This window comes from Salvelinus namaycush, chromosome 14 (genome assembly GCF_016432855.1).
Source record: "Salvelinus namaycush isolate Seneca chromosome 14, SaNama_1.0, whole genome shotgun sequence".
NCBI lineage: Eukaryota > Metazoa > Chordata > Actinopteri > Salmoniformes > Salmonidae > Salvelinus > Salvelinus namaycush.
The window spans coordinates 27,332,678-27,357,518 of NC_052320.1; the positions used below are offsets into that span (position 1 = coordinate 27,332,678).

Below are 24,841 nucleotides of genomic sequence, written 5' to 3' on the forward strand. Positions count from 1 at the left end.
ACCACAAACCTGACTCTGTACAGCTCAACCCACACAACACAAATAAACACCTGTAGGAGAAGCACTGTGGGGATAAAACAACAGAGATAACATCAATTATTTAAATACTCATTTCTTTTGGAAGGAAAAGCAACAATACTTGACTCACTATAACACAGTAATGCTACTCGCGGGTGTGACACAGTGACTGTTGCCTGGACACCACATGGTCACAGTGAACCGCATAAAAACAGAGGCTTTGATGGTGAAAATAAGACACAGTTCTGAAATGATTTCCATCAATCAAATGTAAGTATGTTCGGAAATATGTAGTGTATGGACTCATCATACACTATTTTATCCCATGAAGAGAAGGCAGAGAGACATGTTATAAAACCTGACTGAGTCTAATAGACTGTTTAAGGAGATCAGTACTACAAAGAAAGCAAATGGGGAAAGTAAATGTACTGAACGCTCTACAACACTGTACTATGTTTATAAAACCAGCAGCGATGAGATTACAGTACAGAACTAGAGTAAACAGCAGTTTACACGGTTGAGTCATATGTCTCGTCAGCGCCAGCGGAGCACATCTGAAAATGTATTTTACCTCGGAAATGATATTCAGAACGACAGAGAAGCCCCATAGAATGCCTTGAGGGTGTGTGAGCACTGTCTAAACTGAACTGTACTCAAGAGCTTAGAAACCAGGGTTTATTTTCTACAGAGGAGACTGTGGGCCCCCTACAAACTGCTAATGAATACAGCATTCTCTCCACTGATGAAAATGTATTTACGTACGTATATACATATATGTGTTATATTCATCATTTTATGGTTGTGCCACTAACCCTGCTGAGTCACCCCCTAACTAGCCACAGCCCCAGCACTCCTAGCCAGTCACAGACCGGGCCTTCCTTACCAGCCACAGCCCCAGCCCTCCTTACCAGCCACAGCCCCAGCCCTCCTTACCAGCCACAGCCCCAGCTCTCCTTACCAGCCACAGCCCTCCTTACCAACCACAGCCCCAGCTCTCCTTACCAGCTACAGCCCTCCTTACCAACCACAGCCCCAGCCCTACTAACCAGCCACAGCCCTCCTTACCAACCACAGCCCCAGCTCTCCTTACCAACCACAGCCCTCCTTACCAACCACAGCCCCAGCTCTCCTTACCAGCTACAGCCCTCTTACCAACCACAGCCCCAGCCCTACTAACCAGCCACAGCCCTCCTTACCAGCCACAGCCCCAGCCCTCCTTACCAGCCACAACCCTCCTTACCAACCACGGCCCCAGCTCTCCTTACCAGCCACAGCCCCAGCCCCAGCCCTCCAGCCTGTAATTTAGCACATCAAAGGTCTGCGCAACAGGAGAAGCTGATAAACACAATAATGAATAAAGTCATGAACCAGGTGATTCTTTTATTGTAATGTTAATTTTTGTTCCTGTTGGTGAGAAACATGTTGTATTCAGGGCATCATTGGTAAAGAGACCCTGGTCTCAATTGTGTTACCCTGAATAAATAAAAGTCAATAAGACAACCAAAGAGAGCAGAAGCCACAGCCTGAACAGGTGTAGGAGACAGTTGGGCCAGCTTAGGTTAGGATGACATCCTAAATAAAGTAAAAACTCATGATCCAGAAAATGTGGGGTTGTACATAGGTGGCCAAGGAAAGGAAAAAACTTGTATCAATAAAATACATACTAAAAATATATTTTTAGGACAAGCAAATGTGAACTCCACCCTCTGTCCTCTAATACTAGCTCTAAAACCACTCCTGCTCTCTCTATTTCTTATCTGGTCCTTGAGAAGGCAAGGCTGAACAAGGAAGGTATTTTTACAGGAGGGCTCAGGAAAATGCAGCACGGTCTTTCTATTAAAGGGACATTTTACCACTGCTCTTTTACTGTATATGTCCATTGGGAGTCCCGTAAGCCGGCGCACAATTGGCCCAGCGCCGTCCGGGTTTGGCTGGGGTAGGCCGTCATTGTAAATAAGAATTTGTTCTTAACTGACTTGCCTAGTTAAATAAAGGTTAAATAAATCAAATAAAATGTATATGTTAATGTGTCATAATGTATCATAAAAAATGTTTACTTCCTCACTACATGCAAAAGCGAGTGTTTCTGCAGAAGAAACAGGCCATCTACATTTCCTGGTTGTACGCAAACTACAATATCCAGAATTCATAGCGAATTCATATCAGAACGTACTACCACCCCTGTCGAGGTGGATCCAGTTGAGAATGGGTGTCAGCAGGTAGCTAATGTTACTCACTGGACAAGCCACTCGGTCATAGAACATCAGCTTGAGAATAACTATTTATTTTTATTTTCGTGTCGACAACAACTGTAAAGTTCTGTCATGGTGTGGTGCTCAGTACCTGGATGTGCAAACTACAAGCAAGAACAGGATGATGGGGTAACATTTCATTGGTTACCTTACTAAAGAAGTCAAGCAGAGGTAACATAGCTAAAATATCTACAGTAGCTAGCTAACTAGCTAGCGAACTACATTTGTTTATCTAAACCAAATTCTAGCTAGCTTTCATAATATGCTGGCTAGATATCACAAAGCAAATCAATGTAATTAGCCAGCTGCTACGTAACATAAACTCACGTAAACTCGTACATCGCCTTGGTCCGTACAATTGCCCTTATTTTAGCGCCCCAAAAACGTAATACTTCCAGATCAACTGTAATGTCAATACCATTGTAAAGCACAATTTCTCCCCTTTCCAACAGAATCAATTACATGACCTAAACGCTGCCCGTTTCTGCATAATTGAAGCAGGCAATGAGCCCCGTCGGGTCTTTTTAAAAATGGCGGGTGGGGAAGCGAAACTAATGAGTGATAGTGAGAAGGAGAGATGTTGTGTGGGAAAATTGCTTTTTTTCACTCGATCTGTCCAACTTATCACCTTATCGCCTCTAAAAATGTAAATAAAACACTATAGAGAGTTTATATAATGTGTCATTACATACCTATTTGAAGGGTTGTGTCGAATTTGAATTGGGTTTTTAGGGCGGTGCTAAAGTGATCTTAGAAGTAAACAGCGGCTTTGAGAATGATGATCGCATGCAATGATGATGCAAAAATGACTAGGCATCCCCCCCTTACCCCCGTCACTGTCCATTTCTTGTTTTTAAACGATGAGAGAATCGCTACGCCTGGTGGAGAGAGATTGTAAGGCAGAAATAGTTGCTTTATGCGTGCTGTACGTTACGACATGACACGTCACGATGTAACGGAGGGTCCGTTTTTTCAACTTTTCTCCAATACTATAGAGCCATTACCATGTCGATCAACCCTTGAATAGAAACCTAGTTCACACCCCCGATTTTGAAGTCAACACAGTCGCTACAGTCCCATTAGTTTTCTTTGTAGCCTCGTTTGAATGATGTGGTTGCACACATTTGTACGGAATGGGGTGAGTTTACGTTATATGGCGATGTGATTTGTAACTTTGCAAGCTAACGTTAGGTTACATTAGCAAGCTAACTACCACAGAGGCTAACATGACTAGCCTTTGTGTTCCCGTTCAACTTATGCAGCGGCATCAACATCAAGCTCAGCACCAGGTACTAGTGTAAGTCACCTTTTCCTTCCATGACTCCATGAGCAAAAAAAAACACTGGAGCTTGGGATTAACATGGTCTGTGTCTAGTTGTCATAGTTGGTTTGTTTAGAAGTAGGCTACAACTTTTCTCTGTATTATGGAGACTTAGTTGATTGTTTATGCAAAACCTGAAGTCTAAATTGGAGAAAAACATGAGTTATTAGTAAGGAGGGGATGGTGTGGGTGACTGACTGGTGTCTGTTGGGGGTGTGTATTGTGTGTGACAGTTAGTATGCATTATCTATAGACATACTTGTTCAAGTGTGAATTGATGGGGACAAAGTAGTACAAAGTTGGCTAATCACTGACTAGTGTGTGTTCTAAAGACTCATCCTGCTGCTGATGATCTTGACACCAGCTTTAGTAGTACAGATCCTGTAGACCCATTGGATGAGAGCTTTCAGCCGTGAACATGCTTAAGCTCAACTTCATCTGACTCGGAAGAGGAAAAGACTGCACAGGTCTGGCAAAAACTCATGAAGTTCTGCCAGACCAGCTGCCATTGCCCAACACAAGACAAGGTTTACCAGATTAAGAACATTCAGGACCCTGCCTGGAATATTCAACCAACACAACATCCATATTCAATTAGAGTGATGTTGTAGTATAATATAGAATGCCTAGTATGCTCACAACTGCATTGTGGTATAGCTATTGCTAGCTCAGTAGATATAAACTCAGCAAAAAAAGAAACGTCCTCTCACTAACAACTGCGTTTATTTTCAGCAACTTAACATGTGTAAATATGTGTATGAACATGACGAGATTCAACAACTGAGACATAAACTGAACAAGTTCCACAGACATGTGACTAACAGAAATGGAATAATGTGTCCCTGAACAAAGGGGGTCAAAATCAAAAGTAACAGTCAGTATCTGGTGTGGCCACCAGCTGCAATAAGTAATGCAGTGCATCTCCTCCTCATGGACTGCACCAGATTTGCCAGTTCTTGCTGTGTGATGTTACCCCACTCTTCCACCAAGGCACCTGCAAGTTACCGGACATTTCTGGGGGGAATGGCCCTAGCCCTCACCCTCCGATCCAACAGGTCCCAGACGTGCTCAATGGGATTGAGATCCGGGCTCTTCGCTGGCCATGGTAGAACACTGACATTCCTGTCTTGCAGGACATCATGCACAGAATGAGCAGTATGGCTGGTGGCATTGTCATACTGGAGGGTCATGTCAGGATGAGCCTGCAGGAAGGGTACCACATGAGGGAGGAGGATGTCTTCTCTGTAATGCACAGCGTTGAGATTGCCTGCAATGACAACAAGTTCAGTCCAATGATGCTGTGACACACCGCCCCAGACCATGACGGACCCTCTACCTCCAAATCGATCCCGCTCCAGAGTACAGGCTCGGGTGTAACGCTCATTCCTTTGACGATAAACGCACATTCGACCATCATCCCTGGTGAGACAAAACTGCGACTCGTCAGTGAAGAGCACTTTTTGGTGATGGAGGGATTGTGCGTTCCTGCAATAACTTGGGCAGTTGTTGTTGCCATTTTTTTTATTTAACCTTTAACTAGGCAAGTCAGTTAAGAACAAATTCTTATTTACAATGAAGGCCTAGGAACAGTGGGTTAACTGCCTTGTTCAGGGGCAGAACAACAGATTTTTACCTTGTCCGCTCGGGGATTCGATCTAGCAACCTTTCGGTTACTGGCCCAACACTCTAACCACTAGGCTACCTGCCGCCATCCTGTACCTGTCCCGTAGTTGTGATGTTCAGATGTACCGATCCTGTGCAGGTGTTGTTACACGTGGTCTGCCACTGCGAGGATGATCAGCTGTCCGTCCTGTCTCCCTGTAGCGCTGTCTTAGGCGCCTCACAGTACGGACATTGCAATTTATTGCCCCGGCCACATCTGCAGTCTTCATGCCTCCTTGCAGCATGCCTAAGGCACGTTCACACAGATGAGCAGGGACCCTGGGCATCATTCTTTTGGTGTTTTTCAGAGTCAGTAGAAAGGCCTCTTTAGTGTTCATAACTGTGACCTTAATTGCCTACCGTCTGTAAGCTGTTAGTGTCTTATCGACCGTTCCACAGGTGCATGTTCATTAATTGTTTATGGTTCATTGAACAAGCATGGGAAACAGTGTTTAAACCCTTTACAATGAAGATCTGTGAAGTTATTTGGATTTTTACGAATTATCTTTGAAAGACATGGTTCTGAAAAAGGGACGTTTCTTTTTTTGCTGAGTTTATGTATATAATGGAGTTTGATCAAATGTTTTATATAATCTTTTTTCCATGAGTACTGACAAGTGACTAAATGATTCCAGCTGCATCAGAAACCAATAAAGTGTTGACTTCTGGATCAATTCATTGTGATATTCATTAAATGTATTTGGAAGTAACTACCTACAATCTTACTACTACAACAAATGATGCAGGGAGTTGCTGCATCATTTCAACTTTAATTTGTTTAGAATTAAACATGTTTTAATAAAATAATAGAATAGTCTGTCAATGTGGCAAATAAGTAGACATGGCTTCTATTCCAGACATAGTTTATTTGCTCTGGAGACCAAGGTGAGTTTACACAGCAGTATGCAGGAACAGTTATGGCAATGTACTGTATGACATTTATACAGTAGAAGAAAAATATACTACTAACACCTATAATAAATACTACAGTTCTACAATGTGAATACTTGCATATGGCCTGTTTGGGCGGTGCAGTGAGGTGTTCAGAGTCACTTTGATACAAGGGGAGATTGTTGTTATGGACCTTACACTCTCCTCTTGAGTCATCAACTTATTTGTATCTAACATACTGTCCTCTGTGTGAGGGATACATTGCTAATATGGCTCCAACAACACATGCAGGCAAGGGGATTCGGTGCCTAGCTTCTCCCATGTAGAACAAACTCCCAAAATAATCTGTAGGCCACCAAGAAGTATTGTCTGTAAGAGAATGACAAAAACACTATTAGACTTTCATGGGCAATTGTTGTGTACTGTCTGTATTCCTACTGTAGCAGCACGATGCAGAATATTTCACATCACACAGGCGCACATTAGCTAGTTAGCTACTGAGGCTAGCTAGGCTAGCTAGCGAACGTTAGCTATCTAGCGAGCTACATTAGGCTACAGTACATTTTGGGTATAGCAAACAGAGCTAGTTAGCTTAACTTGGCTTGTGGTATTAGCAAGCCCTGTTATGGCCGAATCGATCACAAAATTACACTGTAGTGAAAAATACTGTCTCATGTGAAAAGAGAACTTAGCTAGCTACCGACAGCAAAATAACTTACTTGTTTGTCATTTGCCCTCCTGGTCCAGCTGGTCTAGGCTGCCTCCGCCAGTTGATCTTGAAGGTTCTGAAGAACGTCTCGCGCACACCAAAATCCATATGTGAGTCAACTTCAATGGTCTGTCACATACACATGATCCATTGGGTCTGCAGTGACCTCCTCCAGCAAGAGAATTTGTTGAGCACAGACAGCACAGTTCCTCTTTTGTTGGCATGGCTGGACAGCACCCGCATAGGTACCACCAGTCGGAGTCTAACCGTGGCTCCCCATCGTTGTTTGCTGGTCTCGCAATTCTTGTTCTCGCTGTCTCAACTCGGCTTCAGTGTATTCCGGCTCAAATGAATAGGGCAGTATATCCCTATGTTAGTATGTAAAAGAACATCAAAAAACTGTTTCGTCGTCAAGCTCTTCTTGGAAAGAGGAATTATCAGAAGCAGCCATTGTAATTATTTTGCCATCTTGGATAGACAGTGCACGGTAACATAGCTCCCGTGTAGAAACTAGTACCGACGCCATTTTGAAAAGCAAAGTAGGGCTCCTGTCAGGCTGTAGTCTTTACAAAGCCAGGGAAAATTTGTCAACCTAGGTATCCTGCGATGTCGTGGCAGATAGGAACATCGTTGAGACAAGTCCAATGGCTCTATTGAACAAGGCCAACCATATCTACTCTCTGCTAGCATGTATGTGTAATTGGCAAAACACAAAGGCCACAATAATTGCTACAAAACATGACTCCATTCATTTTTAGATCAGACAGCAGGCTCAATCAAACAATTATGTCATTGGTTGAACTCTCCCGGGGTGAAAATAAAAAATACTGCTATGGTGCATAATTATGTCTGAAACACCTCTCATCACTCATAATTATGTCTGAAACACCTCTCATCACTCATAATTATGTCTGAAACACCTCTCATCACTCATAATTATGTCTGAAACACCTCTCATCACTCATAATTATGTCTGAAACACCTCTCATCACTCATAATTATGTCTGAAACACCTCTCATCACTCATAATTATGTCTGAAACACCTCTCATCACTCATAATTATGTCTGAAACACCTCTCATCACTCATAATTATGTCTGAAACACCTCTCATCACTCATAATTATGTCTGAAACACCTCTCATCACTCATAATTATGTCTGAAACACCTCTCATCACTCATGTCTGAAACGCCTCTCATCACTCATAATTATGTCTGAAACACCTCTCATCACTCATAACTATGTCTGAAACACCTCTCATCACTCATAATTATGTCTGAAACACCTCTCATCACTCATAATTATGTCTGAAACACCTCTCATCACTCATAATTATGTCTGAAACACCTCTCATCACTCATAACTATGTCTGAAACACCTCTCATCACTCATAATGTCTGAAACACCTCTCATCACTCATAATTATGTCTGAAACACCTCTCATCACTCATAATTATGTCTGAAACACCTCTCATCACTCATAATTATGTAGGGAGACTGGAAAAACTCCCCAAATATTGTTTAGCGGTGACGTTTCCATTTACAAACACACTTCCAATTTCCCTCTCTTTCGCTCTCTTTTTTTAAGCCGCCACCTAAGGATTATCTGAAATAAATACACTTTCTGAGCATGCACTTTGTCCAAAGCTCTTGAGGTAAAATATATTTTTCTCTAAAAAAGGGAAATGTTGCTTTGTGCCAAAGCACTCTTGTCTCTGGATGCTACAGTGCAGGGATGGGCCTGGCCATTCTAGAGGTGGTATTCATGGTGTGTGGGATTTTAACACCACGTGTATAGCAGTGCTATATTCACACACGCCTGGCTGTGAAGGTACCAAAACACAGACAAATACCCCAATGTTATATCCTAAACTCTCTACTTTTTTAAGGTGATAGAAAAGTGTCTAAACAAGCCACTGCAGCCTGACTGTTGTAGTGAAACAGATATGGCCCGAAGTTCCTTTAGTTTCCAGAAAAGTACCCTGTTTTTTCCAGAAAAATGCTGTACTGTTCAAAGGCGTCTTTTGTGTAGTGTGTGTATGTGTTTCTGTGGTGTTGTTTTTTGCTTATTTATTTGACTCCTCTTATGTCTCTAAAATGTAGAAAAGTATTTGTTTCTCCATTGAAAGAAACAGGTGTCAGGGTCACTGTCCTTGATCCTGCCCACCAACTGCAAGGTCCAAAGGCAAAAACAAAGTCTGTATGAGTGTCTATCACCTGCACACATTGAATTTGCTTGCATTGAGTCCTTCGTCTGTCTCTGTGTACGTGTGTGTGTGTCACACAGTCTCTCTGAGACAGAGAGCCTCCACGGCGTTGCTGGGTCCCTGGGCCACGCCCCCGATGAGAAACAGCATGTTGGGTGTCTGCAGGGGTGAACAGGAGCAGCGGGGACTGGGCATGGGGGCAGCGTACTCCCAACTCCGCTTCACAGGATTGTAGCTCTCCACCGACGACAAGGGCGACGGCTGGTTACCTGGACACACACACACCGATGAGATCATGAACACCAATTTACAAATAGTTTGCCCCCTAAAATTAGGACACAGATGGATCTTCCCTGAAAAAGAACAGCTATTCCCTTCTTAACATGAAAATGTGACCGTCAATATTTTACAGTTGAGCTAACATTATAGAGAGAGCAGTAGAACACAGGATTGAAGCTTCACAAATAGCTCTGTGTTAGTCAGTGCCTGGCGTAATAGAGGAGCACAAAGGCATGTCCTGTGTTACCCCCCTCACAGCCACATCATTAGTGTGGCTCGCCTCCAAGCTACTCCATCACTCTGACCTGTCTGGGGCCGGGACTGCTGCACCCCCCCCAAATGTCACATTGACGCACACACACCACAGGAGACAGGCAGACCTGTTCATCTCTCTCTCACTCACACACACACACACACACACACACACACACACACACACACACACACACACACACACGGTCTTGCATTTCTAACCAATTTAGGACTCCTCACATTTACATACCTTTTTAGGACCCTGCTTTCCAGACATCATAGAAGCACAGAAATTACACTCATGAGCTAGAAAAAAAATCTAATATGAGGAAATCACCGAAAGTTGCTGACTTCTTGAAAAAAGATCACTTGTAATTTTACCACCTACTTGAGACCGCACATTGCAAATCAAATCAAATCAAATTGGTCAAATACACATGGTTAGCAGACGTTAATGCGAGTGTAGCGCATTGCTTGTGCTTCTAGTTCCGACCGTGCAGTAATATCTAACAAGTAATGTAACAATTTCACAACAACTACCTTTTACACACAAGTGTAAAGGAATGAATACGAATATGTGCATATAAATATATGAATGAGCGATGGCCGAACGGCATAGGCAAGATGCAGTAGATGGTATAGAGTACAGTATATACATATGAGATGAGTAATGCAGGGTATGTAAACATTATATAAAGTGGCATTGTTTAAAGTGACTAGTGATACATTTATTACATCGATATTTGATGCATTCATTCTATTTTATGACTGAAAATATTGCATGTAGAATGCCACAATGATGCAACACGGATGGCAACTCAACGGCTGTAGTGTAGTTCTACTGTAGTGTAGTTCTACTGTAGTGTAGTTCTTCTGTAGTGTAGTTCTACTGTAGTGTAGTTCTTCTGTAAAGTATTTAAACTGGAACAACCATTTCAGTAATGGAGTCATTATATCCAAGTAACAGATTAATAGTTTAGAAAAATGTATTTTATTTTTCTGTAACATTCAAAGTCAGCAGGCTTTGTATTCTTGAGACCTTAGTCACTCCAAAAGTGAACAACCCACCTGGGAAAACTTCCCCCAAACAGAGTGAGATGGAGGACATTCATCAACTGCCTATGAGCTTAAGTCAAGTAAGTCCCATTAAATCCTCAGAGGTACACCAAGATAGAAGCATCTCATACACTTATTATCTCTGATCTGCAACTATTCTGTTGTGTACATAGAACTTTACTGCTCTCCAGTCCCTGTTTACTAGCGCTTGGCCAGAAGCAGCAATGCATTTCTCACAGTCTTGTTTTCCAGGCGTTTTTCCCATTCGGATAAAATTCATCAAGGAATCTTCAACTGCATCCACCTCTATTGTCGACCAAAACCTTTTTGTTCCTTTGGCACCTTTGGAAAGAGATGACATTATGAATGACTACATTAAATAAAGGTTGAGTACAATACAGTATGTGTTCATCTCTGTATTAACTCTACCAGGTTGCAGCTGTATCTGCAGAGAGTGTTGAGGTTAAACTAACAATCCCAACTAAATAACTACATAGAGAAGGATGTGAGAGAAGAATGTGCAATGCTGACATCAAGGCAGAGTCAATCTGTATGAAATCTAAGCCCATCAAAAGGTTTGCAATGTAATCCTTCTAATAAAAGCAATACTTATTAAATTAAGTTCCCTCACCCAGGAAAAACAATGTAAAGTGTGGTAATCCTTCTGTGTTATCATCTATCCTGACACACTAGTTCAGATCTAACGTCTTGACTTGTGTCCAATCCAAACTGAACCGTTCTGTGCTGGCATGGTTGGAAATACACTAACTGATGAAAACAGGATTGATCTGGACCAGCACAGTACCATAAGCTGACACTACAGAGTGAAAACGCACTGACTGAAGGCAGCAGGAAACATGCTTACTGTGTGAGCCTCTCCTTTGTCCCAGCTTTCCCTTGGTCATTGGCTGTTTGGCCCGAATCGCTGACATCTCTCCTGGAAAACATCAGTGGAAATCATGTCAGTTTCACCCAATCCAACCTATCAACCAATCCATAAGCGATAACTGTTGGAAAAACTCAAAATGCAGGTTTATAACAGCTGTGCCATTCAAGCCTATTGAATATGGTATGAGAGGGACGGCTACAGCCACCCAAACCCTACAGATACAGCCATGTATTGAGAGGGGAAAGCACAATACCATGCTGAAATGAAGGCAGACTCCATCCTAACCTTTTTCACACCACTGTACAATCCAAACTGAACCGTTCTGTGCTGGCATGGTTGGAAATACACTAACTGATGAAGACAAAACAGATCTGGACCAGCACAGTACGGCCAGAATACTTATGGCACCGACAGAGATGGTCGCCTCGCTTCGCGTTCTTAGGAAACTATGCAGTATTTTGTTTTTTAATGTGTTATTTCTTACATTGATACCCCAGGAAATCTTAAGTTTTATTACATACAGCCGGGAAGAACTACTGGATATAAGAGCAACGTCAACTACCAACATTAAGTCCAGGAATATGACTTTCCCAAAGCGGATCCTCTGTTTCGACTATCACCCAGGGCAATGCATCAGATCCCAGTAGGTGACCCAAAACAACGGCGCCACAGATGGCAGATGGCGCGGTCTTCTGGTCAGGCTCTGTAGACGGGCACATCGCCCACATCTCACGAGTATACTACTCGCCAATGTCCAATCTCTTGACATCAAGGTAGACGAAATTCGAGCAAGGGTTGCCTTCCAGAGAGACATCAGAGATAGTAACATTCTCTGTTTCACGGAAACATGGCTCACTCGGGATACGTTATCAGAGTACGTAGAGTCACCCGGTTTCTTCACGCATCTCAGAAACAAACATCTCTCTGGTAAGAAGAAGGGCGGGGGTGTATGCCTTATGATTAACAATTCGGGGTGTGATCATAACAACATACAGGAAACTCAAGTCCTTTTACTCACCTGACCTAGAATTCCTCACAATCAAATGCCGGCCGCATTATCTACCTAGAGAAATCTCTTCGATTATAATCACAGCCGTGTATATCCCCCCCAAGAAGATACCTCAACGGCCCTGAAAGAACTTCATTGGACTCTATGTAAACTGGAAACCACATATCCTGAGGCTGCTTTTATTGTAGATGGGGATTTTAGCGAGGCTAATCTGAAAACAAGCTCCCTAAATTTTATCAGCATATGGAATGCGTGACCCGGGCTGGCATGATTCTGGTTCATTGCTACTCTAACTTCTGCGACGTATACAAAGCCCTCCCTCGCCCTCCTTTCGCAAATCTGACCACGACTCCATTTTGTTGCTCCCAGCCTATAGACAGAAACTAAAACAGGAAACGCCTGTGCTCAGGTCTGTTCAACGCTGGTCCGACCAATCTGATTCCACGTTTCAAGATTGCTTCGGTCACGTGGACTGGGATCGAGTTTATTTGAAAGTGCATCAGTGATGTTGTACCCACGGTGACTATTAAAACCTTCCCCAACCAGAAACCGTGGATTGATGGCAGCATTCGCGCAAAACTTGAAAGCGCGAACCACTGCTTTTAATCATGGCAAGGCGACCGGAAACATGACCGAACACAAACAGTGTAGCTATTCCCTAGGCAAGGCAATCAAACAAGCTAAGCGTCAGTATAGAGACAGAGTAGAGTCGCAATTCAACGGCTCAGACACAAGACGTATGTGGCAGGGTCTACAGTCAATCACGGATTACAAAAAGAAAACCAGCCCCGTTGCGGACACCGATGTCTTGCTCCCAGACAAACTAAACAACTTCTTTGCTTGCTTTGAGGACAATACAGTGCCACTGACACGGCCCGCTACCAAAACCTGCGGGCTCTCCTTCACTGCAGCCAACGTGAGTAAAACATTTAAACGTGTTAACCCTCACAAGGCTGCTGGCCCAGACGGCATTCCTAGCCGCGTCCTCAGAGCATGCGCAGACCAGCTGGCTGGTGTGTTTACAGACATATTCAATCAATCCTTATCCCAGCCTGCTGTGCCCACATGCTTCAAGAAGGCCACCATTGTTCATGTTCCCAAGAAAGCTAAGGTAACTGAGCTAAATGACTAGCACCCCGTAGCACTCACCTCCGTCATCATGAAGTGCTTTGAGAGACTAGTCAAGGACCATATCACCTCCACCCTACCTGACACCTAGACCCACTCGAATTTGCTTACCGCACCAATAGGTCCACAGACAACGCAATCGCAATCACACTGCCCTAACCCATCTGGACAAGAGGAATACCTATGTAAGAATGTTGTTCATCGATTACAGCTCAGCATTTAACACCATAGTACCCTCCAAACTCGTCATTAAGCTCGAGACCCACCGCCCTGTGCAACTGGGACCTCGACTTCCTGACGGGCCACCCCCAGGCGGTGAGGGTAGGAAACATCTCCACCCCGCTGATCCTCAACACTGGGTCCCCACAAGGGTGCGTTCTCAGCTCTCTCCTGTACTCCCTGTTCACCCATGACTGCGTGGCCATGCACTCCTCCAACTCAATCATCAAGTTTGCAGACGACACTACAGTGGTAGGCTTGATTACCAACAACGATGAGACGGCCTACAGGGAGGAGGTGAGGGCCCTCGGAGTGTGGTGTCAGGAAAATAACCTCACACTCAACATCAACAAAACAACCTCAGGAGGCTGAAGAAATTTGGCTTGTCACCAAAAACACTCACAAACTTTTACAGATGCACAATCGAGAGCATCCTGTCGGGCTGTATCACCGCCTGGTACGGCAACTGCTCCGCCCACAACCGTAAGGCTCTCCAGAGGGTAGTGAGGTCTGCACAACGCATCACCGGGGGCAAACTACCTGCCCTCATGGACAACTACACCACCCGATGTCACAGAAAGGCCAAAAAGACCATCAAGGACAACAACCACCCGAGCCACTGCCTGTTCACCCCACTATCATCCAGAAGGCGAGGTCAGTACAGGTGCATCAAAGCTGGGACTGAAAAACAGCTTCTATCTCAAGGCCATCAGACTTACACTGACTGAAGGCAGCAGGAAACATGCTTACCGTGTGAGTCTCTCTTTTGCCCCAGCTTTCCCTTGGTCATTGGCTTTTTGGCCCGAATCACTGACATCTCTCCTGGAAAACATCAGTGGAAAACATGTAATTTTCAAACAGGACATTGTAATTAAGAATAGGTCCATGTGTATGTAAAGTATAGACATACCTGTCAGATTTTCTTCATAAAAATTGCCTTCCTCTGATGATCCTGGGACATAACCATCTACACTGTTGCCAATGCTGGTTATTGAGTCATCAGTCTTGTATCCAAGCATAGCTTTGGTCAACTGTATTGAAGAAAAAAATTATATTGGATAACTAGACAGATGACAAAGTATTTGGACACCGGCACATTTTGATTAGTTACGACTGTGCTCCTCTACTTGTTTATGTTATAATACTATGAATATGGGATGAAAGTGCACACTTGCCCATCTTTGATTTACAAAGCTGATTCACAAGAACTTACAGTATGTGCTGGTGTTGAATGACACTTTAACTTACGTATATACTGTCTGTTCTGATCAACGGTGGTGCATCATCCAACACATTGACTATCGACCCAGAAGTACTGGCAGCCTCAGAGGTACTGGCAGCCTCAGAGGTACTGGCAGCCTCAGAGGTACTGGCAGCCTCGGTGTCTGACATCTAAGGATACAATAAAATGATATTAGTCATGTGCAAATTAGGCAATAGGATATGATAACGATTCAACCATCCCCAGTATCCTCATTCTAAACAACTGACAAACCTGCGCTTCGGGATTTATCTTTTCCTTTTCAAATCTGGCCTCACAAGTTGAACTATGCTTCTTTAGATTTTACATGCGCCTTCTTAGCCTCTGCAGTGCCTTTGTAAAGGAAGACAAAAAGAATAGTTGAGACTTAATAGAATGACAAGATTGCTCGGCACACAACAGGGGATGGGCTGGGGGACACCAATGACTGTTATCATTGACTAATAGAGGTCCAACAAACATCTATTACAATTTCTGTTTTTTTAAACTACTTTCAAGGTAAAAAAGCAAGTATAAGCATAACATAAGCACATTATGCAAGTTCCTGCATGCAACTAAAGCTGAATCTGTTTTTATGGATGGACTAAAAGAGAATCAGTATGAGTGGTTTGGCTAAAGCAAGGCAAGCGTACTCTAAATACTAGGCAAATCAGAAAACATACCGCATTGGTTACTTTGTAGGTTCCTGGACTCTTATCTTCCATTATGTTTTAGATCTTAAAAAATCTGTGTAAGAAATAGGGATTTGGTTAAAGAATCTGCCAATATATGTATGTATTGTATGTATGTATTTTTCAAGACAGTGAATTGTCACAGTCCTACCAAAATTGACACTTTCCACAACCCTTATTCTTGTTGTGGTGTTTCACTCTTTTATGTGCAAAAAAAAAAAGAACTAGGAACCGCACCACGCCCCTCCCCCCACCCAAACTAATGTCCATGGTTTTCAATAAAAAAAATCTGGTCACTTATTTCTTAATTAGTTTAACATATTTCTTATTTTCATCTGAATTATTTCAATGTAAAAAACGGTATTTGGGTAAGAAAGGGCTATAAAAAACGGGCGCAACTTCAATACATGAATTTAATGAGGGGGTTTAAATATTTTAACACACATACAGGCTTATAACTTGACAAAATAGATGAAAAGGAACTGGCTTTTCTTGCTAGCTTGTTACACTATAGCAATATTATTTTCCAATGCATGTAACATTGTTAACCACAATCATGTATTCTGAATCAAAGACACGTTTACCAATTATGCTAAACTTATTAGCTAGCTTGCAACCATAGCTAGCATATTATTATTTTTTAACTAGCATGGGTAGCATGCTAACCGTTAGCTAGCACGCTAACCGTTAGCTAGCACGCTAACAGTTAGCTAGCACACTAACCGTTAGCAAGCCACAAATAACTATAAGGTAGAAACATGCAAAGTAACAATTGCGCATTAATGAATTGTTTGGATAAACCTGCCAATTTCAATCTGTCATGACGCAGTATATCTGACACAATGCGGCTTTCAGACATGTCAATGCATGTTGGATTCCACCGAAAGACATACATGACTGACATTAATTCATTAAAAATAAAGACAACGAGAACATGCATTGCTTGTCAATACACCAAATACAATTTTAGCTAAAATATTGGTTAACAGTTTAGTTAATAGCTTACCTTCTTGCATGAATGCAAACATCTGCAACCATCCTCCTCTTCCTTAAAACACGTGCTGCACAGCTACTTCAGTGGTGATCACGCTCAGGCAGGGACAGGCTTGCCAGGTCAATTTCAAATTTCTAGGAGTCTGCTCAAAACCAGACTTCAAAACCCACCTTCACTAGCACAATTTTAGCAGAATACAGGGAAATTAATGATTTTTTAAAAATGCCATGTTGGTAACGTTGCAATATAGAAGTAGTATAACAACTTCCACCTAGCGACCAAAACCTTTCACCTGCCGCAAAGTTTTAAAAGTACATCAATAAACCACAAAATAGTGTACATGGCAACCTTGGGCAGAGATTTATGCTGCAACATGGGGGAGGGGGAACTGTGTATCTTTTATTATTATTATATTTTTATTAACAACAAATCAATACAGGAAGTACATATGGGAACACAAGTATATATAAATAATATACAAAGGACAGGGGAGGGGGGGGACTGTGTTGACCTATAAAACCTTTGATAGTTTGGTACTTTTGTGCACTTTGCAGTGGGGGAGGGGCAGGACCTCAAGCGGAAATTATGGCCAGTAGATATGCATAACAATGATTCCATCAGCCCAGATTTCTGAATATGTCTGCAATGTTATTACTGTTAGCCACATTTCCTTAGACAATTTGGGTTTGTAGCTTACACAATCAGTATCAGTGAGGTGTTAAGTGCAGCTACTTGAATGGTCTGTACATGAGAGATGGAGTGGTGGATATGTACATTTTTCACTGGGGAGACTTGCTGACACAAAAGTAGCTTATGGCAGGTTAATATTCGATCTAGCAACCTAACCCATCAGCAATCAGATGAATTACCTGCCCACAGACCACTCAAACAGCCTACTGATATTAACAACAGAGAGTTATGGGGAGGGAGGTATAATCAAAATGTCTGCTTAATGCTTTTGAGGGAGCAGCAGAAAAGTGTACCCAACCTGGGGTACAACTTGCTAGAATTGGTAGTTGAAGCAGTAGTAGTAGCCATGCAATGGCAGTAGTGTTGTAGTTGAGTCACAAAAGTCAGAGTCAATTCACAAGACCCTATGGCTACTCTGAGTTGAGTCAAAGTCACCAATGTTGGAGTCAGGAGTCGAGTCACAAGTCCCTATGGCTGAAATCAGAGTCCCACTGTTTGGTCCAAGAGTTCAAGTCTAAGACAATGGGTCCATATTAACTTAATATTAAGTTATTAACCCAGTCAGATAGTGGCAGGAGGAATTTGATCAATCATTTTTCATATCCCCTTTCTTTCTGTGCCAACAAATGTTTATATGCTACAGGTCAACCAGATTGTCAGCTAGCTAGCTAATTAGGTAACATGTTGAACATGGTGTGGCTGCACAGCTTCTTCATATTTGATGTAGTCTAAATAGAAACTGAAAGACACAGACAGACAGATACACCTCTATAAACTATACTGATGTCAGATATTAGTGGCTAATGTGCACATTCTGTGGAGGTCAACTAGATCTGTTAAAAGGTCTACAGCAACAACAACACATTTTATGTTTGTGTTAGAGAGCACATAACATGCCTATCTGAATTTAACTTAATCATTTGAAATCACATATTTCAATGTTAAGCTTTGATTTGTAACATTAACTGTTTTTCAGTGCATAGTAGTCTACAAGAGTCTGTAGAACAGGTTCATATTAGTGGTACAGTTGAGTGAAAATTCCAGCCAGCAGTTGAAATTTTGATACATTGTATGACACACCCTACACTACAGCCAATCATTGAGCAGCCTCCCATCCCCCTCTCCTTTACCAGGTCATATGCTGTATATTAAGGCCACATATAAGTATTAATGAACAAACAGCTATAGACTGTACTGAAGTCAGATATTAGTGGCTAATGTTAACATTCTGTGGAGGTCAACTGCTCCTAGATCTGTTAAAAGGTCTACAGCAATAACAACACATTTTATGTTTGTGTTAGAGAGCACATAACATGCCTATCTGAATTTAACTTAATCATTTGAAATCACAAATTTCAATGTTAAGCTTTGATTTGTAACATATTAACTGTTTTTCAGTGCATAGTAGTCTACAAGAGTCTGTAGAACAGGTTCATATTAGTGGTACAGTTGAGTGAGAATTCCAGCCAGCAGTTGAAATCCACCCACAACCACAAAGTCATATACACTGCTCAAAAAAATAAAGGGAACACTAAAATAACACATCCTAGATCTGAATGAATTAAATATTCTTATTAAATACTGTTTTCTTTACATAGTTAAATGTGCTGACAACAAAATCACACAAAAATGGTCAATGGAAATCAAATTTATCAACCCATGGAGGTCTGGATTTGGAGTCACACTCAAAATTAAAGTGGAAAACCACACTACAGGCTGATCCAACTTTGATGTAATGTCCTTAAAACAAGTCAAAATGAGGCTCAGCAGTGTGTGTGGCCTCCACGTGCCTGTATGACCTTCCTACAACGCCTGGGCATGCTCCTGATGAGGTGGCGGATGGTCTCCTGAGGGATCTCCTCCCAGACCTGGACTAAAGCATCCGCCAACTCCTGGACAGTCTGTGGTGCAACGTGGTGTTGGTAGATGGAGCGAGACATGATGTCCCAGATGTGCTCAATTGGATTCAGGTCTGGGGAACGGGTGGGCCAGTCCATAGCATCAATGCCTTCCTCTTGCAGGAACTGCTGACACACTCCAGCCACATGAGGTCTAGCATTGTCTTGCATTAGGAGGAACCCAGGGCCAACCGCACCAGCATATGGTCTCACAAGGGGTCTGAGGATCTCATCTCGGTACCTAATGGCAGTCAGGCTACCTCTGGCGAGCACATGGAGGGCTGTGCAGCCCCCCAAAGAAATGCCACCCCACACCATGACTGACCCACCGCCAAACCGGTCATGCTGGAGGATGTTGCAGGCAGCAGAACGTTCTCCACGGCGTCTCCAGACTCTGTCACGTCTGTCACATGTGCTCAGTGTGAACCTGCTTTCATCTGTGAAGAGCACTGGGCGCCAGTGGCAAATTTGCCAATCTTGGTGTTCTCTGGCAAATGCCAAACGTCCTGCACGGTGTTGGGCTGTAAGCACAACCCCCACCTGTGGACGTCGGGCCCTCATACCACCCTCATGGAGTCTGTTTCTGACCGTTTGAGCAGACACATGCACATTTGTGGCCTGCTGGAGGTCATTTTGCAGGGCTCTGGCAGTGCTCCTCCTACTCCTCCTTGCACAAAGGCGGAGGTAGCGGTCCTGCTGCTGGGTTGTTGCCCTCCTACGGCCTCCTCCACGTCTCCTGATGTACTGGCCTGTCTCCTGGTAGCGCCTCCATGCTCTGGACACTACGCTGACAGACACAGCAAACCTCCTTGCCACAGCTCGCATTGATGTGCCATCCTGGATGAGCTGCACTACCTGAGCCACTTGTGTGGGTTGTAGACTCCGTCTCATGCTACCACTAGAGTGAAAGCACCGCCAGCATTCAAAAGTGAACAAAACATCACCCAGGAAGCATAGGAACTGAGAAGTGGTCTGTGGTCACCACCAGCAGAACCACTCCTTTATTGGGGGTGTCTTGCTAATTGCCTATAATTTCCACCTGTTGTCTATTCCATTTGCACAACAGCATGTGAAATTTATTGTCAATCAGTGTTGCTTCCTAAGTGGACAGTTTGATTTCACAGAAGTGTGATTGACTTGGAGTTACATTGTGTTGTTTAAGTGTTCCCTTTATTTTTTTGAGCAGTGTATATTAAGGCCAAATATAAGTCTTAATGAAGAAACTGCTATAGACAATACTGAAGTAAGATATTAGTGGCTCATGTTAACATTATGTGGAGGTCAACTGATCCTAGATCTGTGACTTTAAGTGCCTAAAGCCAACTCTAATATACAGTACCAGTCAAAAGTTTGGACACACAAACTCATTTAAGGGTTTTTCTTTATTTTTACTATTTTCTACATTGTAGAATAATAGTGAAAACATCAAAACTGAGAATAATACATATGGAATCATGTTGTAACCAAAAAAGTGTTAAACAACTCAAAATATATTTTATATTTGAGATTCTTCAAACCCTTTGCCTTGATGACAGCTTTGCACACTCTTGGCATTCTCTCACCCAGCTTCACCTGGAATGCTTTTCCAGCAGTCTTGAAGGAGTTCTCACATATGCTGAGTACTTGTTGGTTGCTTTTCCTTCACTCTACGGTCCAACTCATCCCAAACCATCTCAATTGGGTTGAGGTCGGCTGATTGTGTAGGCCAGGTCATCTGATGCAGCACTCCATCACTCTCCTTGGTCAAATAGCCCTTACACAGCCTGGAGGTGAGTTTTGGGTCATTGTCCTTTTGAAAAATAAATGATATCCCCACTAAGCGCAGACAAGATGGGATGGTGTATCGCTGCAGAATGCTGTGGTAGCCATGCTGGTTAAGTGTGCCTTAAATTCTAAATAAATCTCTGACAGTGTCACCAGCAAAGCACCACCACACCTCCTTCTCCATGCTTCACGGTGGGAACCACACATGCATAGATAATCCGTTCACCTGCTCTGCGTCTCACAAAGACACAGTTGGACCCAAACATTTCAAATTTGGACTCATCAGACCAAAGGACAGATTTCCACCGGTCTAATGTCCATTGCTAGAGTTTCTTGGGCCAAACAAGTCTCTTCTTATTTTTGGTGTCCTTTAGTAGTGGTTTCTTTGCAGCAATTCGGCCATGAAGGCCTGATTCACGCATTCTCCTCTGAACAGTTGATGTTACTTGAACTCTGGGAAGCATTTATTTGGGCTGCAATCTGAGGCTGGTAACTCTAATGAACTCATCCTCTGCAGCAGAGGTAACTCTGGTTCTTCCTTTCCTGTGGCGGTCCTCATGAGAGCCAGTTTAATTATAGCGCTTGATGGTTTTTGTGACTGCACTTGAAGAAACTTTTAAAAAGTTATTGACATTTTCCTCATTGACTGACCTTCATGCCTTAAAGTAATGATGGACTGTTGTCTCTGTTTCCTTACTTGCGCTGTTCTTGCCATAATAGGGACTTGGTATTTTACCAAATAGAGCTATCTTCTGTATACCACCCCTACCTTGTCACAACACAACTGATTGGCTCAAACGCATTAAGAAAGAAAGAAATTCCACAAATGTACTTTTAACAAGGCACACCTGTTAATTGAAATGCATTCCAGGTGACTACCTTATGAAGCTGTCAAGAGTGTGCGAAGAGAGTGCCAAGAGTGTGCGAAGCTGTCATCAAGGCAAAGGGTGTTTACTTAAAATAATGTCAAATCTCAAATATATTTTTATTTGTTTAACACTTTTTTGGTTACTATGTGATTCCATATGTGTTATTTCATAGTTTTGATGTCTACAATATTATTCTACAATGTAGAAAATAGTAAAAATATAGAATCCCTTGAATGAGTATGTGTGTCCAAACATTTGACTGGTACTGTATATCTATTTTGCGGTTGGCTAAAGCCTCAAGTATGAAGGTAGGGTGGCCACGCCCATCTCGTTTATGAACTTTATGGGGCCTAAGGCCATTTCTAATATATAGATGCTGCTATTGGCTCAGTATTCAAGTATGATGTCGGGGGTGCCACGTTGTGCCACCCAGTTAAGTTACAAGTGTCCAGGGGCAAGCCTTCTTATATCAATGGTCTGATTAGCTCGAGACTCACATACGCATCTCCCCTCATTGCCATAGACATGTTTAAGCTATGACCCCCTAGACAAATCCCCTCAATAGCTTTGAAGACTAGAAATGTACGAATACCCTTAGTTAGATAGAATTTGTAAACGTTCCAAAAAGGGCCAAAAAAAACGGATAAAAATCTGTTTTTATAATATGTACCAGTTCATGAGGGTTGCCTAATCGCACACATGACATTTTAGAAAGATGTGACCTTTTTAACCCTTTGAAACAGCCCCTATGACCCCAATTCAAGGCACTTCCGGTTGTCACAGGAAGCTGAAAATAAACACATATCCTCATTGGGGTAGGCTTTTACAGAATCCTGAGTTTCAAGTCTTTACGTTAAGAACTGACTGATTTACAGAGGGTTGAACTCAGTGTTTATACAAACTGCAGGTTGGGTATATCAAAACCACTTTTAGGGTAATTTAACCACTTCCGGTTGCTCTAGGAAGCTTAAACTCAACACAGGTAATCCTCATAGTGGCCTGATGGATTGTCATTGAAGACAGCTTGAGATGGCAATCATAACCCACATAGGCATCAGGTTGAATTTAGGGCAGCAGGCAATGTATTCCTATGGGGAGAGATGTCAATGTAAACTGTTAGAAGAAAACACCCTGTTTTCACTGTTAAGGGTTAATTCCACACTGTCAAGGTTAGGCTTGCACAGATCGGGAGGACCTTGGGAAGGTTCCTGTGATTGAATTGTGCTTCTAGCCTCAACGGTTCTGCCGCTGTCACCCAAAAGCACCTCACATTTAGGTCAGGCTTCGTTTTGGGCCTTGTGCTAAGACCTTTCTGGATGTCAATATCGTTCCCCAAAAACGTCAGAGACAGCTGCTCTTCACATATGTGGCTCTGTATATGGCCCCCAACCATAATCTGGAAATATATTAAATTCAGACTATACATGGATACATAGCACTACCTAGGTGGAACTTGTAAGTCCTCCAAAAAGAGCCAAAAAAAACGGATAAAAATCTGTTTTTATAATATGTACCGGTTCATGAGGGTTGCCTAATCACACACATGACATTTTAGAAAGATGTGACCTTTTTAACCCTTTGAAACAGCCCCTATGACCCCAATTCAAGGCACTTCCGGTTGTCACAGGAAGCTGAAAATAAACACATATCCTCAATGGGGTAGGCTTTTACAGAATCCTGAGTTTCAAGTCTTTACGTTAAGAACTGACTGATTTACAGAGGGTTGAACTCAGTGTTTATACAAACTGCAGGTTGGGTATATCAAAACCACTTTTAGGGTAATTTAACCACTTCCGGTTGCTCTAGGAAGCTTAAACTCAACACAGGTAATCCTCATAGTGGCCTGATGGATTGTCATTGAAGACAGCTTGAGATGGCAATCATAACCCACATAGGCATCAGGTTGAATTTAGGGCAGCAGGCAATGTATTCCTATGGGGAGAGATGTCAATGTAAACTGTTAGAAGAAAACACCCTGTTTTCACTGTTAAGGGTTAATTCCACACTGTCAAGGTTAGGCTTGCACAGATCGGGAGGACCTTGGGAAGGTTCCTGTGATTGAATTGTGCTTCTAGCCTCAACGGTTCTGCCGCTGTCACCCAAAAGCACCTCACATTTAGGTCAGGCTTCGTTTTGGGCCTTGTGCTAAGACCTTTCTGGATGTCAATATCGTTCCCCAAAAACGTCAGAGACAGCTGCTCTTCACATATGTGGCTCTGTATATGGCCCCCAACCATAATCTGGAAATATATTAAATTCAGACTATACATGGATACATAGCACTACCTAGGTGGAACTTGTAAGTCCTCCAAAAAGAGCCAAAAAAACCGGATAAAAATCTGTTTTTATAATATGTACCGGTTCATGAGGGTTGCCTAATCACACACATGACATTTTAGAAAGATGTGACCTTTTTAACCCTTTGAAACAGCCCCTATGACCCCAATTCAAGGCACTTCCGGTTGTCACAGGAAGCTGAAAATAAACACATATCCTCATTGGGGTAGGCTTTTACAGAATCCTGAGTTTCAAGTCTTTACGTTAAGAACTGACTGATTTACAGAGGGTTGAACTCAGTGTTTATACAAACTGCAGGTTGGGTATATCAAAACCACTTTTAGGGTAATTTAACCACTTCCGGTTGCTCTAGGAAGCTTAAACTCAACACAGGTAATCCTCATAGTGGCCTGATGGATTGTCATTGAAGACAGCTTGAGATGGCAATCATAACCCACATAGGCATCAGGTTGAATTTAGGGCAGCAGGCAATGTATTCCTATGGGGAGGGATGTCAATGTAAA

At 42.7% G+C, this 24,841-nt stretch overlaps 2 protein-coding genes across 3 annotated transcripts in view; both read right to left on the reverse strand.

Annotated features, from left to right (window-relative positions):
- Positions 1 to 9,133: 9,133 nt before the first annotated feature.
- Positions 9,134 to 24,841, reverse strand: part of klhdc8b (kelch domain containing 8B) — a 151,429-nt gene continuing 135,721 nt past the window's right edge. Inside the window, exon 5 of the mRNA XM_039007425.1 lies at positions 9,134 to 9,330. Coding sequence (XP_038863353.1) covers positions 9,134 to 9,330 — 197 coding nt within the window. The remainder of the gene's footprint in view (positions 9,331 to 24,841) is intronic.
- On the reverse strand, positions 10,565 to 18,876 carry LOC120059345. Of its 2 annotated transcripts, XM_039008334.1 has the most exons (8): positions 16,832 to 18,876; positions 15,817 to 15,880; positions 15,389 to 15,487; positions 15,142 to 15,285; positions 14,804 to 14,924; positions 14,644 to 14,715; positions 11,514 to 11,585; positions 10,565 to 10,990 (listed from the first exon to the last, which is right to left on the reverse strand). In XM_039008334.1, exons 4-8 carry the CDS (start codon positions 15,283 to 15,285, stop codon positions 10,785 to 10,787), a joined length of 615 nt encoding a protein of 204 aa, XP_038864262.1. In that variant the 5' UTR covers positions 15,389 to 15,487; positions 15,817 to 15,880; positions 16,832 to 18,876; the 3' UTR covers positions 10,565 to 10,784. The 2 variants fall into 2 exon arrangements, with proteins under 2 accessions (XP_038864262.1, XP_038864261.1); XM_039008333.1 differs by having other exon boundaries at positions 15,817 to 18,876.